Raw genomic sequence first — 11,448 nt, forward strand, 5'->3', positions numbered from 1 at the left:
TTAAGGTACTTGAACTTGTTTTGCACGTGTGTTTGTAAAATGTCAGAGGTCGAAAGGGATTATAAGGGATGGTTATTTACGTAGCTAGATATGCTTTTCAATTTATACAAAGGGGAAGGGGTTGTATAGAAATGTTTAAGAATGGCACTTGTAAATTTTGTATTGTATGGCAGAAGTTTATAATCTGAAGTAAGGAGCATTTTTTAAATATAAAGTTAAGTTTAGAATCTTAGATTTGATTTTGTATTGTATGGCAGAAGTTTATAATCTGAAGTAAGGAGCATTTTTTAAATATAAAGTTAAGTTTAGAATCTTAGATTTGACATGCTCCCCCCGATTGAACTAAGAGTTCAATTAAAATGTTCATTAAAGCGATTCGCGTTTCACTTAGAGTTCAAGATTGTACAGAAGTTGTATAGGTCTTCGTAGTTTTGTGCCGTCAGGTATTCTCACCATACAGGATCGTATGTGGCCGTCGCGGCCCATGAAGGTTTCGTCCACGACTCCTAATTTCCAAGAGAGGCGAGGCATTTTGTCCTCTCCGATTAGAACGACGTCTCCAGCTTTAAGCGGTGTAGTGGGCTGATTGTTCGTTCTATGGTGTGCTGTCCTTAGTTGTAAGAGATACTCGGACCTCCATCTCTTCCAGAAGCCATTTGCGATCGTTTGACGATATTTTAAGCGGCGTGTCAGGTCTTTCCTGTTGACTGGGGTATCGGCCATCTTGGGGTAGGTTCTGGACGGTAGACCGACCATCCGGTCTCCGAGTAGGAGGTGATTTGGCGTCAGAGGCGCTGGCTCGTGCGGATCCTCCGAAACGAAAGTGATGGGTCGAGAGTTAATTGCGGCCTCGGCTTCTGTTAGTGTCGTTGCTATCTCTTCGAAAGATAGCTTAGCGCGACCGATAGTTTTGCGAAGCGCGTTTTTAACCGATCCGACAAGTCTTTCCCAAAAGCCGCCCCACCACGCGGCGCGGTCGGCAATGAAGGTCCAAGCGATTTGGTGGTTTCCGAAATAGCGAGCGACTTCCGGACTGTCCACGTTTTTCCATAGATCACTGAGATCAGTTTTGGCGCGTTTAAAAGTTTTAGCGTTGTCTGAGTAGACATGTTTTACTATTCCGCGACGCGAGACGAATCTCCTGAAAGCGAGGAGAAAGGTATCTGTGGACTGGTCAGATACAAGTTCGAGGTGCACCGCTCTTGTAACGGCACAAGTGAATAGAGCGACGTAGCATTTTTCATTGTCTCGCGTGTAGAGAGGACCGGCGAAGTCCAATCCACAGTTCTCGAAAGCGGGCGTTTGGGTCGTACGAAACTCTGGCAAGGGGGCCATTACTGCGTCCGAGGGTTTTACGCGAAAATATTTGCAAACGTTGCAATTTTTAAGAATGGAACTCACGAAACTGCGCGACTTGATGATCCAAAACTTTTCGCGTAGCGACACCGTTGTTATGACAACGCCGGCGTGCATGACTTTCTCATGGGCGTTTTTGACAAGAAGTTCCGTAAACGGGTGGTTATGAGCGAGAAGCCATGGCTGACGTTCAGCGTGTGAGAGCTCGCTGCCTTTCAGTCGACCTCCAATGCGTAGGAGACCGTGATTATCCAGGTGTGGATGCAGGGTCAGGACCTTAGAGTCCTTAGCGATAGACTGTCCGTTGACGAGGCATTGTACTTCTTCCGGGAACTGCTCCTTTTGGGTAGTGCGGACCCAATAGATTTCGGCAAGTCGAATTTCGTCGGCGGTTAGCTCTCCCGTACGTCGTTGATCCTTGAAGCGAAGGTTATGAGGGAAACGTAGAAGCCATGCAGTGTGACGGTATAGGTTTTTCAGCGAATTGAAAGCGTTAATGTTGATAAGGGACTCTTTGGGCGGGGTCGTTATCGTCATTGTAAGCGAAGTACTCCTTAATTCTTCTTGAACGTCCTGGAAATTGACTTCGGTGGGCAGGTTTTCGCTTTGATTCGGCGCGTTTTCTCGAAGCCAGATAGGACCATGCCACCAGAAAGGGTCTTTCGCGAGGTCAATTACTTTCCGTCCGCGTGTAGGAAGGTCGGCAGGGTTGTCCGTGCCTTTGCAATGATTCCAATTCATAGGGTTAGAAATAGTTTGTATCTCACTCACGCGGTTAGCTATGAACGGCTTCCATCTGTCAGCGGATCCTTTGATCCAGCCTAGGGTTATCTTTGAGTCGCTCCACATGTGAATTTTCTTCGGCTTGATTTTCAGAACGGTCAGCAAGTGATTGACTAGTTTGGCGGCGAGAAGAGCTCCCATCAGCTCGAGTCGGGGAAGCGTTAGTCTTTTTAGCGGGGCTACTCGAGATTTTGCCGTGATTAAGGTTGACGCGAATTTTCCTTCCTTGCTCCGGTAGCTGAAGTATGCTACGGCGGCGTACGCTTTAGGGCTTGCGTCCGAAAAGCAGTGAAGTTCGATACTGTCGGCGGCGATTTCGGCGGTTCCCTGGTAGTAGTGGCGGGGTATTTTAATAGCGGTGAGATCTTTAAGTTCGCAGCACCAGGCTTCAAATGGTTCAGCTACGTCGTCAGGCAGGGGCTCGTCCCAGGACAAACCTTGTTCCCAGAGTTGTTGGAAGAGAAGTTTGGCTCGTACTGCGAAGGGAGCGAGGAAGCCAAGTGGGTCGAAGATTTTAGCGACTGACTTCAGTACCCATCTTTTGGTGTTATCTCGACTCTGGATAAACTTCAAAAGGTCTTTAATCTCGAAGGTTAGAACGTCTTCTGAGCTGTCCCATGTAAGCCCAAGGACCTTGGATGGTGCGAAGGACGTTTGATGATTGGCTGGTTTAGCTGCGGGATTTTTCTTGGCGAGTACCTCTCAGCTTAGTTGAGTTAGTTTGCCACTTGGTTAGCTTCATACCGGCGTCTAGCATGATTTTCTCCACTTCTGAAGTTAAACGCAAGGCTTCTCGGTCAGTGTCAGCGTTTGAAGCCAAGTCGTCGACGTACATAGAGTCGTCTAAAAGGGCGCTTGCTTCCGGGTAGACTTCGAGATATTTTTTAGCGTGTAGGCGTAGGGTGGCTGCCAAGAGAAACGGACTAGAAGTAGCGCCGAAGGGGACGCGTGTCATTCTGTAGGTTTGTAGCGCGTGGCTTCCGAATGGGCTGTCGACGTCAACCCATAAGAATCGTAGGGCATCTCTGTCTTGTTCTTGAATTTCGATTTGCAGGAATGCCTTGGTTACGTCAGCGGTGAAGGCTATTCTTTTCTCACGAAAGCGAATGAGAATATCGTATAGCTCCGGATTGAGATTGGGGCCAGCTTCGAGGCAAGCGTTGAGGCTCGAAACATTTGGCGCGTGCGAAGATGCATCATATACGATACGGGTTCTGGTGGTCGTACTGGCTTCTCTGACTACGGAGCGGTGCGGTAGATAATATAGCGGCCCGATTGTTTTCGCGAACGGATCGACTTTCTCGACAAGGCCGGTGGAGATTTGATCTTTTATAATTTGATTATATTCGATAAAATCAACGGGATTTTTGCGAAGCTTTAAAATTAGGTTCGAGGTGCGTTTAGCGGCAATAGCGTAGTTGTCACCTAATTTTAGGTTGCTCGGTTTGAAGGGTAACGCGACGGCGTAGCGGCCGTTTTCGAAAACCGTGGATTTAGCGAACCTTTCAAGCGTTTTGCTTCCCAAATCTTTATCTTCATCGTTTTCGCGTATACCGAAAGATTCGAGTTCCCAAAAGGCGCGAAGTTGGGTTGAGATGGCTTCTTCCTCTTGAGGCGCGATCGTGTTGACAAGCATGATAGAGATCGCGTTTACTCCTATGTCACGTGCGGCTACCGTAGCTGGGCCTTGGAGTGTCCAACCAAAGATGGTTTCTAGCGCGGTAAGAGTAGGCCCGAACCGTTGGCTTCTTCCGCTTGCGACAGCCCATAAATAATCCGCGCCTATAAGTACGTCGATCGAATGTTGGTTATTATGTCCAACTTCTACCGTGGTCAGGTCTGCCATGAGGAGATTTCGCTTCTGGAATTCGGTAGCGAGCTCGGCACCAGGTACGGCGAAAACTGACCCACAGATCGTCGGTGTTTCGTAGGCTTGAATGAGAACGCTTTTCTCGGGATTGTGGCGGCTTCTCAGTTCTAGTTGCACCTTTCGTCTCAGGGCTCTCTCTGACGTCTGGCTTCCGAAACTGTTGGTTTCTAGGAATTCTTCGGATAGAATCTGTAGTCCAAGTTCTCGAGATACGGATTCTTTGATAAATGTCACGTGGCTACCGGTGTCGAGTAGGCATCTGACTGATTTATGGTCGGTTTCACCTGGGCGGCTGGCTTCTGCTAAAGCGGTTTGCAGGAACACGGCTTCAGTCTTTTTTCTAGTGACAACGGCTGTCATCTGCGATACTCCACTTTCGATTGGCGGGTTTTGGGGAGGGTTATTCGCGATACGCGTCTCGGTTCGATCACAGATACTTGAGTGATGACGTCCTCCACATTTCTTACACGTGCGAAATCTGGAGGTGCACTCGCGAGCTTGATGTTGGTCCCGAAGACAAATAAAGCAGCGCTTTTTCTGGCTAAGTAGGGCTTTTTTGTCTTGAATCGATAGTTCGGTACACTGCGTAGTGGTGTGATCACTTTTTCCGCAGTAGAGGCAGGATTTATTTCCGGTATTCACGGTTAGCGCGGCAGCCCCGAACGGAGGCCTTGGCCTTCGGCTATCGTATCGACTAAAGTCCCGCGGTTGCGACGGTCTTTCGGGGGGTCTGCGATCAGGTTCGGCGAATCTCCGATCTAAGTTTTGAGCGGTCGAGCGCGTTAAGACGGAGGCGCGTTCCCTGCTTGAGATTTCTTTTTGTAGAAAGTTCATTAAGTCGGCAATTCGTAATTGGCCAACTGCGTCGTGTTCTCGGCTGAATGCTAGCGTAATGTCTTCCGGGAGTCGTTGTGTAATGATTGGACAAAGCAGGCTCCCGTAAGTTTGGTCAATGACCTGTACGTTTTCCAGGCTTCTTATCTGCAACATACACGTGTCGTAGAGTTTCCGTAGACCAGCCAAGTCGCTGGACTTTTTTACAGCTGGCAGACAGAGTAGGTTGTGCATGTACTCTGAAACTAGCATTTGTTTACGGCCAAATCTTCTTATTAGTTCGGAGATTGCGTAATCGTAGTTTGCGTCTGATAGCGATAAACCGTTTACTGCGTCTAGAGCGAGGCCTTCTAAATACGAAATGAGGTAACTGAATTTCTCCGGTTTTGAGAGAGTCGGGTTATTATGAATAGAGCATCCATAATGCGCCCAGAAGTTCTGCCAGTCGTTGATTTCTCCCGAGAATCGTCGGATTTCTAATTTTGGCAGTCTTATGGCTGGAGCGGTATTCGGTGGCGCGGCAGTCATCTGGCCGGCACTCGGTTGGCTTGGGGTTCCGCTCCCGGTGAGCGTTAGAATTCCGGGCGGCGGCATCGGCGTGCCGCTACCGGTAGGCGATGGAGGTCCGGTCAACGGGGTCTGCTGCCCGTTGCCGGCTGGTGTTTGCGACCCGGTCGGCGTGGTGATTAGGGTGCTGTTCGTCGAGGAGCTCGCGACGAGGCTAGCGGCAGCTGCTATAGCGGTAGCGGCTTGATTGTGGACCTCGAGAGCGCGTCGTCCTCGTGATTGGGTTATAATGAGGTCATCGATATAGTCCTGTGATGTTTGCTGGTCTTTTTCCATCTCAAGCGCGGTGGTAAAAAAAGGCTCCATTGCCTCATTTATGTTAACGAGGCTAATTTCTTTCGTTTTAAGGATAGCGAGGTATCCTTCTATAGCGGCGTAATCGGGATTAGGCTTTCCTAACTCGGTTTCTAAACTGTTTTTAGCGCGAGACGCGGATTGCTTGGTTCCCGTACGTTTGGATTTCAGGCGCGTAAATTCATCCATTGTTTTTAAGTTTTAAAGTTTTTACTCACAAAACCGTATTTTCAGCGATTAAAGCGGAGTGGCGAACGCGTTACTAATTATCCCGGGTTGGTCGGTACCAAAATGTGGAAGCGGTTACTGAAATCTAAAGGTTTTTTGTAGGCTGGTTCGTAAATTAGTGGACGCGTTATGGGTTTCGTTAAAGCGATAAAAAAGCGAAGCGATTTAAATCAATAAAAAATAACTTGAGTTTTATTAAACAAAAAAACTGATAAATGCAAAAAAAAACGACTAAGTTAACGGACACGAGGGTCGGGGGAATTTAACTAAAAAAAACTAAAGACGCGAGGGTCTGAAACTTTCGAAGGCCGTAGCCTGGTTAGGACTGTTTTGAATTTCAAGTCTTAACGCAGAGCGTAGCCAAAGCGAAAGAGAGGTTAGCCTATAAGCGAGGCTTAACCTAGAGCGAGAAGATGGTGTCGGAGAGAGTGACCAAAGAGTTCTGCTACCGAAATAATGGGAGAGGCGCGTTTTTATAGATTTTACAGGTGAGGTCAAAGGTGAAAAAAGTTAAGGTACTTGAACTTGTTTTGCACGTGTGTTTGTAAAATGTCAGAGGTCGAAAGGGATTATAAGGGATGGTTATTTACGTAGCTAGATATGCTTTTCAATTTATACAAAGGGGAAGGGGTTGTATAGAAATGTTTAAGAATGGCACTTGTAAATTTTGTATTGTATGGCAGAAGTTTATAATCTGAAGTAAGGAGCATTTTTTAAATATAAAGTTAAGTTTAGAATCTTAGATTTGACAAAGCCTATATGGTTCCATCAAGTATTTCAATTTCATTTTTCACACTCGATAAATTTACAAGTGGGGACCTTCACCGTCATTTCAACAGACAAGTGGGGTCTTTTAAACAAACATTTTCTAATTTCAGGTATATTTTAATTTTATAGTTTTAATATTGATTATTATAATGAAATTTAGGTAATCGGACCTTTTAAAGGCTTAACACTTAATTTTTGAGCTGATTTCAGGTTTACAAGTGGGGACCTAAACAGTCTTCCAACCTTATATCTGGGGACATTTGTGTATAAATTATTATGTTTTATATTAGTGTCAAAGCCTATATGGTTCAATCAAGTATTTCAATTTCATTTTTCACACTCGATAAATTTACAAGTGGGGACCTTCACAGTCATTTCAACAGACAAGTGGGGTCTTTTAAACACACATTTTCTAATTTCATGTATATTTTAATTTTATAGTTTAAATATTGATTATCAGAATGAAATTCAAGTAATCAGTCCTATTTCTAGCTTAACACTTAAGTTTTGAGCTAATTTCAGGTTTACAAGTGGGGACCTAAACAGTCTTCCAACCTTATATCTGGGGACATTTGTGTATAATTTATTAGATTTTGTACTAGTGTCGAAGCCTATATGGTTCAATCAAGTATTTCAATTTCATTTTTCACACTCGATAAATTTACAAGTGGGGACCTTCACCGTCATTTCAACAGACAAGTGGGGTCTTTTAAACACACATTTTCTAATTTCATGTATATTTTAATTTTATAGTTTAAATATTGATTATCAGAATGAAATTTAAGTAATCAGTCCTATTTCTAGCTTAACACTTACGTTTTGAGCTAATTTCAGGTTTACAAGTGGGGATCTAAACCGTCTTCCTACCTTATATCTGGGGACATTTGTGTATAAGTTATTAGATTTTGAATTAGTGTCAAAGCCTATATGGTTCCATCAAGTATTTCAATTTCATTTTTCACACTCGATAAATTTACAAGTGGGGACCTTCACCGTCATTTCAACAGACAAGTGGGGTCTTTTAAACACACATTTTCTAATTTCATGTTTATTTTAATTTTATAATTTAAATATTGATTATTATAATGAAATTTAGGTAATCGGACCTTTTAAAGGCTTAACACTTAAGTTTTGAGCTGATTTCAGGTTTACAAGTGGGGACCTAAACCGTCTTCCAACCTTATATCTGGGGACATTTGTGTATAAATTATTAGGTTTTAAATTAGTGTCAAAGCCTATATATTTCCATCAGGTATTTCAATTTCATTTTTCACACTCGATAAATTTACAAGTGGGGACCTTCACTGTCATTTCAACGGACAAGTGGGGTCTTTTAAACACACATTTTCAAATTTCATGTATATTATAATTTTATAGTTAAAATATTGATTATCAGAATGAAATTTAAGTAATCAGTCCTATTTCTAGCTTAACACTTAAGTTTTGAGCTAATTTCAGGTTTACAAGTGGGGACCTAAACCGTCTTCCTACCTTATATCTGGGGACATTTGTGTATGAACTATTAGATTTTGAATTAGTGTCAAAGCCTATATGGTTCCATCAAGTATTTCAATTTCATTTTTCACACTCGATAAATTTACAAGTGGGGACCTAAACCGTCTTCCTACCTTATATCTGGGGACATTTGTGTATAAATTAAGAGATTTTGAATTAGTTTCAAAGCCTATATGATTCCATCAAGTATTTCATTTTTCACACCCGATACATTTACAAGTGGGGACCTTCACTGTCATTTCAACTGACAAGTGGGGTCTTTTAAACACACATTTTCAAATTTCATGTATATTATAATTTTATAGTTAAAATATTGATTATCAGAATGAAATTTATGTAATCAGTCCTATTTCTAGCTTAACTTTTAAGTTTTGAGCCAATTTCAGGTTTACAAGTGGGGACCTAAACCATCTTCCTACCATATATCTGGGGACATTTGTGTATAAATTTTTAGATTTTGAATTAGTGTCAAAGCCTATATGGTTACATCAAGTATTTCAAGATAATTTTTCACACTCGATAAATTTACAAGTGGGGACCTTGGCTGTCATTTCAACAGACAAGTGGGGTCTTTTATACACACATTTTCTAAATACATGTATATTATACTTTTGTAATTAAAATGTAGATTATTATGATGAAATTTTAGAAATAGGATTTTTACGGTTCCTTCAAATATTTGAAGATATTTTTTTAAACTAGATAATTTTACAAGTGGGGACCTTCGCTGTCATTTCAACGGACAAGTGGGGTCGTTAATATACATGTTTTCAAAATTCATTTTAATTCACTTTTTTTAATTAAAATATTGATAATTATGATGAAATTTACATTATATGTAACGTTAGTCCCATTTTAAAATGTGGGGAACTTGGCCATCTTTTTAATGTACATCTGGGGACATACAGTTTTTTAAATCGAGTTAATGTTTTAAACGAAGTTAATTTAATGACGCCTAAAGAATTTGGAAAAGTAGTTTTCGTACGTCAAGTGTTATTAAATTATGAAAAAATCACCGTTCGGTCTGTGAGATACAAGATTTTATATTGTTATCGCTGAATAATGTATATTTTGTATTTCTAAAGTAGCGACATCTATCTGTGCTTATTTTAATGAAAACCCATTTTTGAGACCCCACATGTACGCCGAAGAGACCATATGGACCTCATTTCGTACAACTGGGTACCCGGGTGTGTGAAAACCTCTGGCGACATCTCTCGGATATGTGTTAATTTCCATGGTCCCCACTTGTAATGTGAAAAGACCAAGTACCTTACAAGTGGGGACTTTTTTAAAAAAATTAATTTGGGCTCTAATTAGTCTAATTATATCATTTATCTAATTACTTACATGTGAGGACTTTAAAATGTCCCCACATGTAAGTCGGGTCCCCACTATGTGGGTGAAAATATTGTCAGAATCCCCACATGTCAATCGTATACAGACGCACACACACACACACACACACACACACACACACACACACACCCCTACGGGCACACGATTGACACTTGGGGACCGGTAAGGAGTGATTGACATCTGAGGACCCAATTAACTATAGTTCATTAATAAGAGGATTTCATAATTAGTTGAGCGCCGTAAAGCATATAATTAAACACTCGCCGTGGAAAAAGAACCCAAGATATTTATATGTAGGGACCTGAAAACACACGATATTTTCACCTCATAAATGGGGACCTTAATTCCAGATTACTTTCAAATTTCAGATAAAGATGTCGCTAGGTGAAAGTCCCCACTTGTCAATGAAGTCACTGTGTGGATCTTGAAAGTGTATAATCAAAAAATGTCCCCAGATATAAGGTAGGAAGACGGTTTAGGTCCCCACATGTAAACCTGAAATCAGCTCAAAACTTAAGTGATAAGCCTTTAATAGGTCCGATTTCCTAAATTTCATTATAATAATCAATATTTAAACTATAAAATTCAAATATACATGAAATTAGAAAATGTGTGTTTAAAAGACCCCACTTGCCTGTTGAAATGACTGTGAAGGTCCCCACTTGTAAATTTATCGAGTGTGAAAAATGAAATTGAAATACCTGATGGAACCATATAGGCTTCGACACTAATACAAAATCTAATAATTCATACACAAATGTCCCCAGATATAATGTTGGAAGATTGTTTAGGTCCCCACTTGTAAACCTGAAATCAGCTCAAAACTTAAGTGTTAAGCCTTTAAAAGGTCCGATTACCTAAATTTCATTATAATAATCAATATTTAAACTATAAATATAAAATATACATGAAAAGAGAAAATGTGTGTTTAAAAGACCCCACTTGTCTGTTGAAATGACTGTGAAGGTCCCCACTTGTAAATTTATCGAGTGTGAAAAATGAAATTGAAATACCTGATGGAACCATATAGGCTTCGACACTAATACAAAATCTAATAATTTATACACAAATGTCCCCAGATATAAGGTTGGAAGACTGTCTAGGTCCCCACTTGTAAACCTGAAATCAGCTCAAAACTTACGTGTTAAGCCTTTAAAAGGTCCGATTACCAAAATTTCATTATAATAATCAATATTTAAACTATAAAATTAAAATGTACATGAAATTAGAAAATGTGTGTTTAAAAGAACCCACTTGTCTGTTGAAATGACGGTGAAGGTCCCCACTTGTAAATTTATCGAGTGTGAAAAATGAAATTGAAATACCTGATGGAACCATATAGGCTTCGACACTAGTAATAAATCTAATAATTTATACACAAATGTCCCCAGATATAAGGTTGGAAGACTGTTTAGGTCCCCACTTGTAAACCAGAAATCAGCTCAAAACTTAAGTGTTAAGCCTTTAAAAGGTCCGATTACCTAAATTTCATTATAATAATCAATATTTAAACTATAAACTTGAAATATACATGAAATTAGAAAATGTGTGTTTAAAAGACCCCACTTGTCTGTTTAAATGACTGTGAAGGTCCCCACTTGTAAATTTATCGAGTGTGAAAAATGAAATTGAAATACTTGATTGAACCATAAAGGCTTTGACACTAATTCAAAATCTAATAATTTATACACAAATGTCCCCAGATATAAGGTTAGAAGACTGTTTAGGTCCCCACTTGTAAACCAGAAATCAGCTCAAAACTTAAGTGTTAAGCCTTTAAAAGGTCCGATTACCAAAATTTCATTATAATAATCAATATTTAAACTATAAAATTAAAATGTACATGAAATTAGAAAATGTGTGTTTAAAAGAAC

The 11,448-nt window shown here is 41.0% G+C and overlaps 2 protein-coding genes across 2 annotated transcripts; both read right to left on the reverse strand.

The window, feature by feature from the left end:
* Positions 1–387: 387 nt before the first annotated feature.
* On the reverse strand, positions 388–2,692 carry LOC149663503 (uncharacterized). Its single transcript, XM_089841872.1, has 2 exons — positions 2,558–2,692; positions 388–2,326 (listed from the first exon to the last, which is right to left on the reverse strand). The coding sequence occupies exon 2, from the start codon at positions 2,278–2,280 to the stop codon at positions 388–390; it is 1,893 nt and encodes a 630-aa protein (XP_089697998.1). The 5' UTR covers positions 2,281–2,326; positions 2,558–2,692.
* A 117-nt stretch (positions 2,693–2,809) lies between these two features.
* Positions 2,810–5,893, reverse strand: LOC149663504 (uncharacterized). The gene has a single exon (XM_089841873.1). The coding sequence runs from the start codon at positions 5,891–5,893 to the stop codon at positions 2,810–2,812; it is 3,084 nt and encodes a 1,027-aa protein (XP_089697999.1).
* Between the last annotated feature and the right edge of the window lie 5,555 nt (positions 5,894–11,448).

This window comes from Phalangium opilio, unplaced genomic scaffold, assembly GCF_054372755.1.
Source record: "Phalangium opilio isolate 3A_F unplaced genomic scaffold, DU_Popi_V2 ptg000061l_1, whole genome shotgun sequence".
Taxonomy (NCBI): domain Eukaryota; kingdom Metazoa; phylum Arthropoda; class Arachnida; order Opiliones; family Phalangiidae; genus Phalangium; species Phalangium opilio.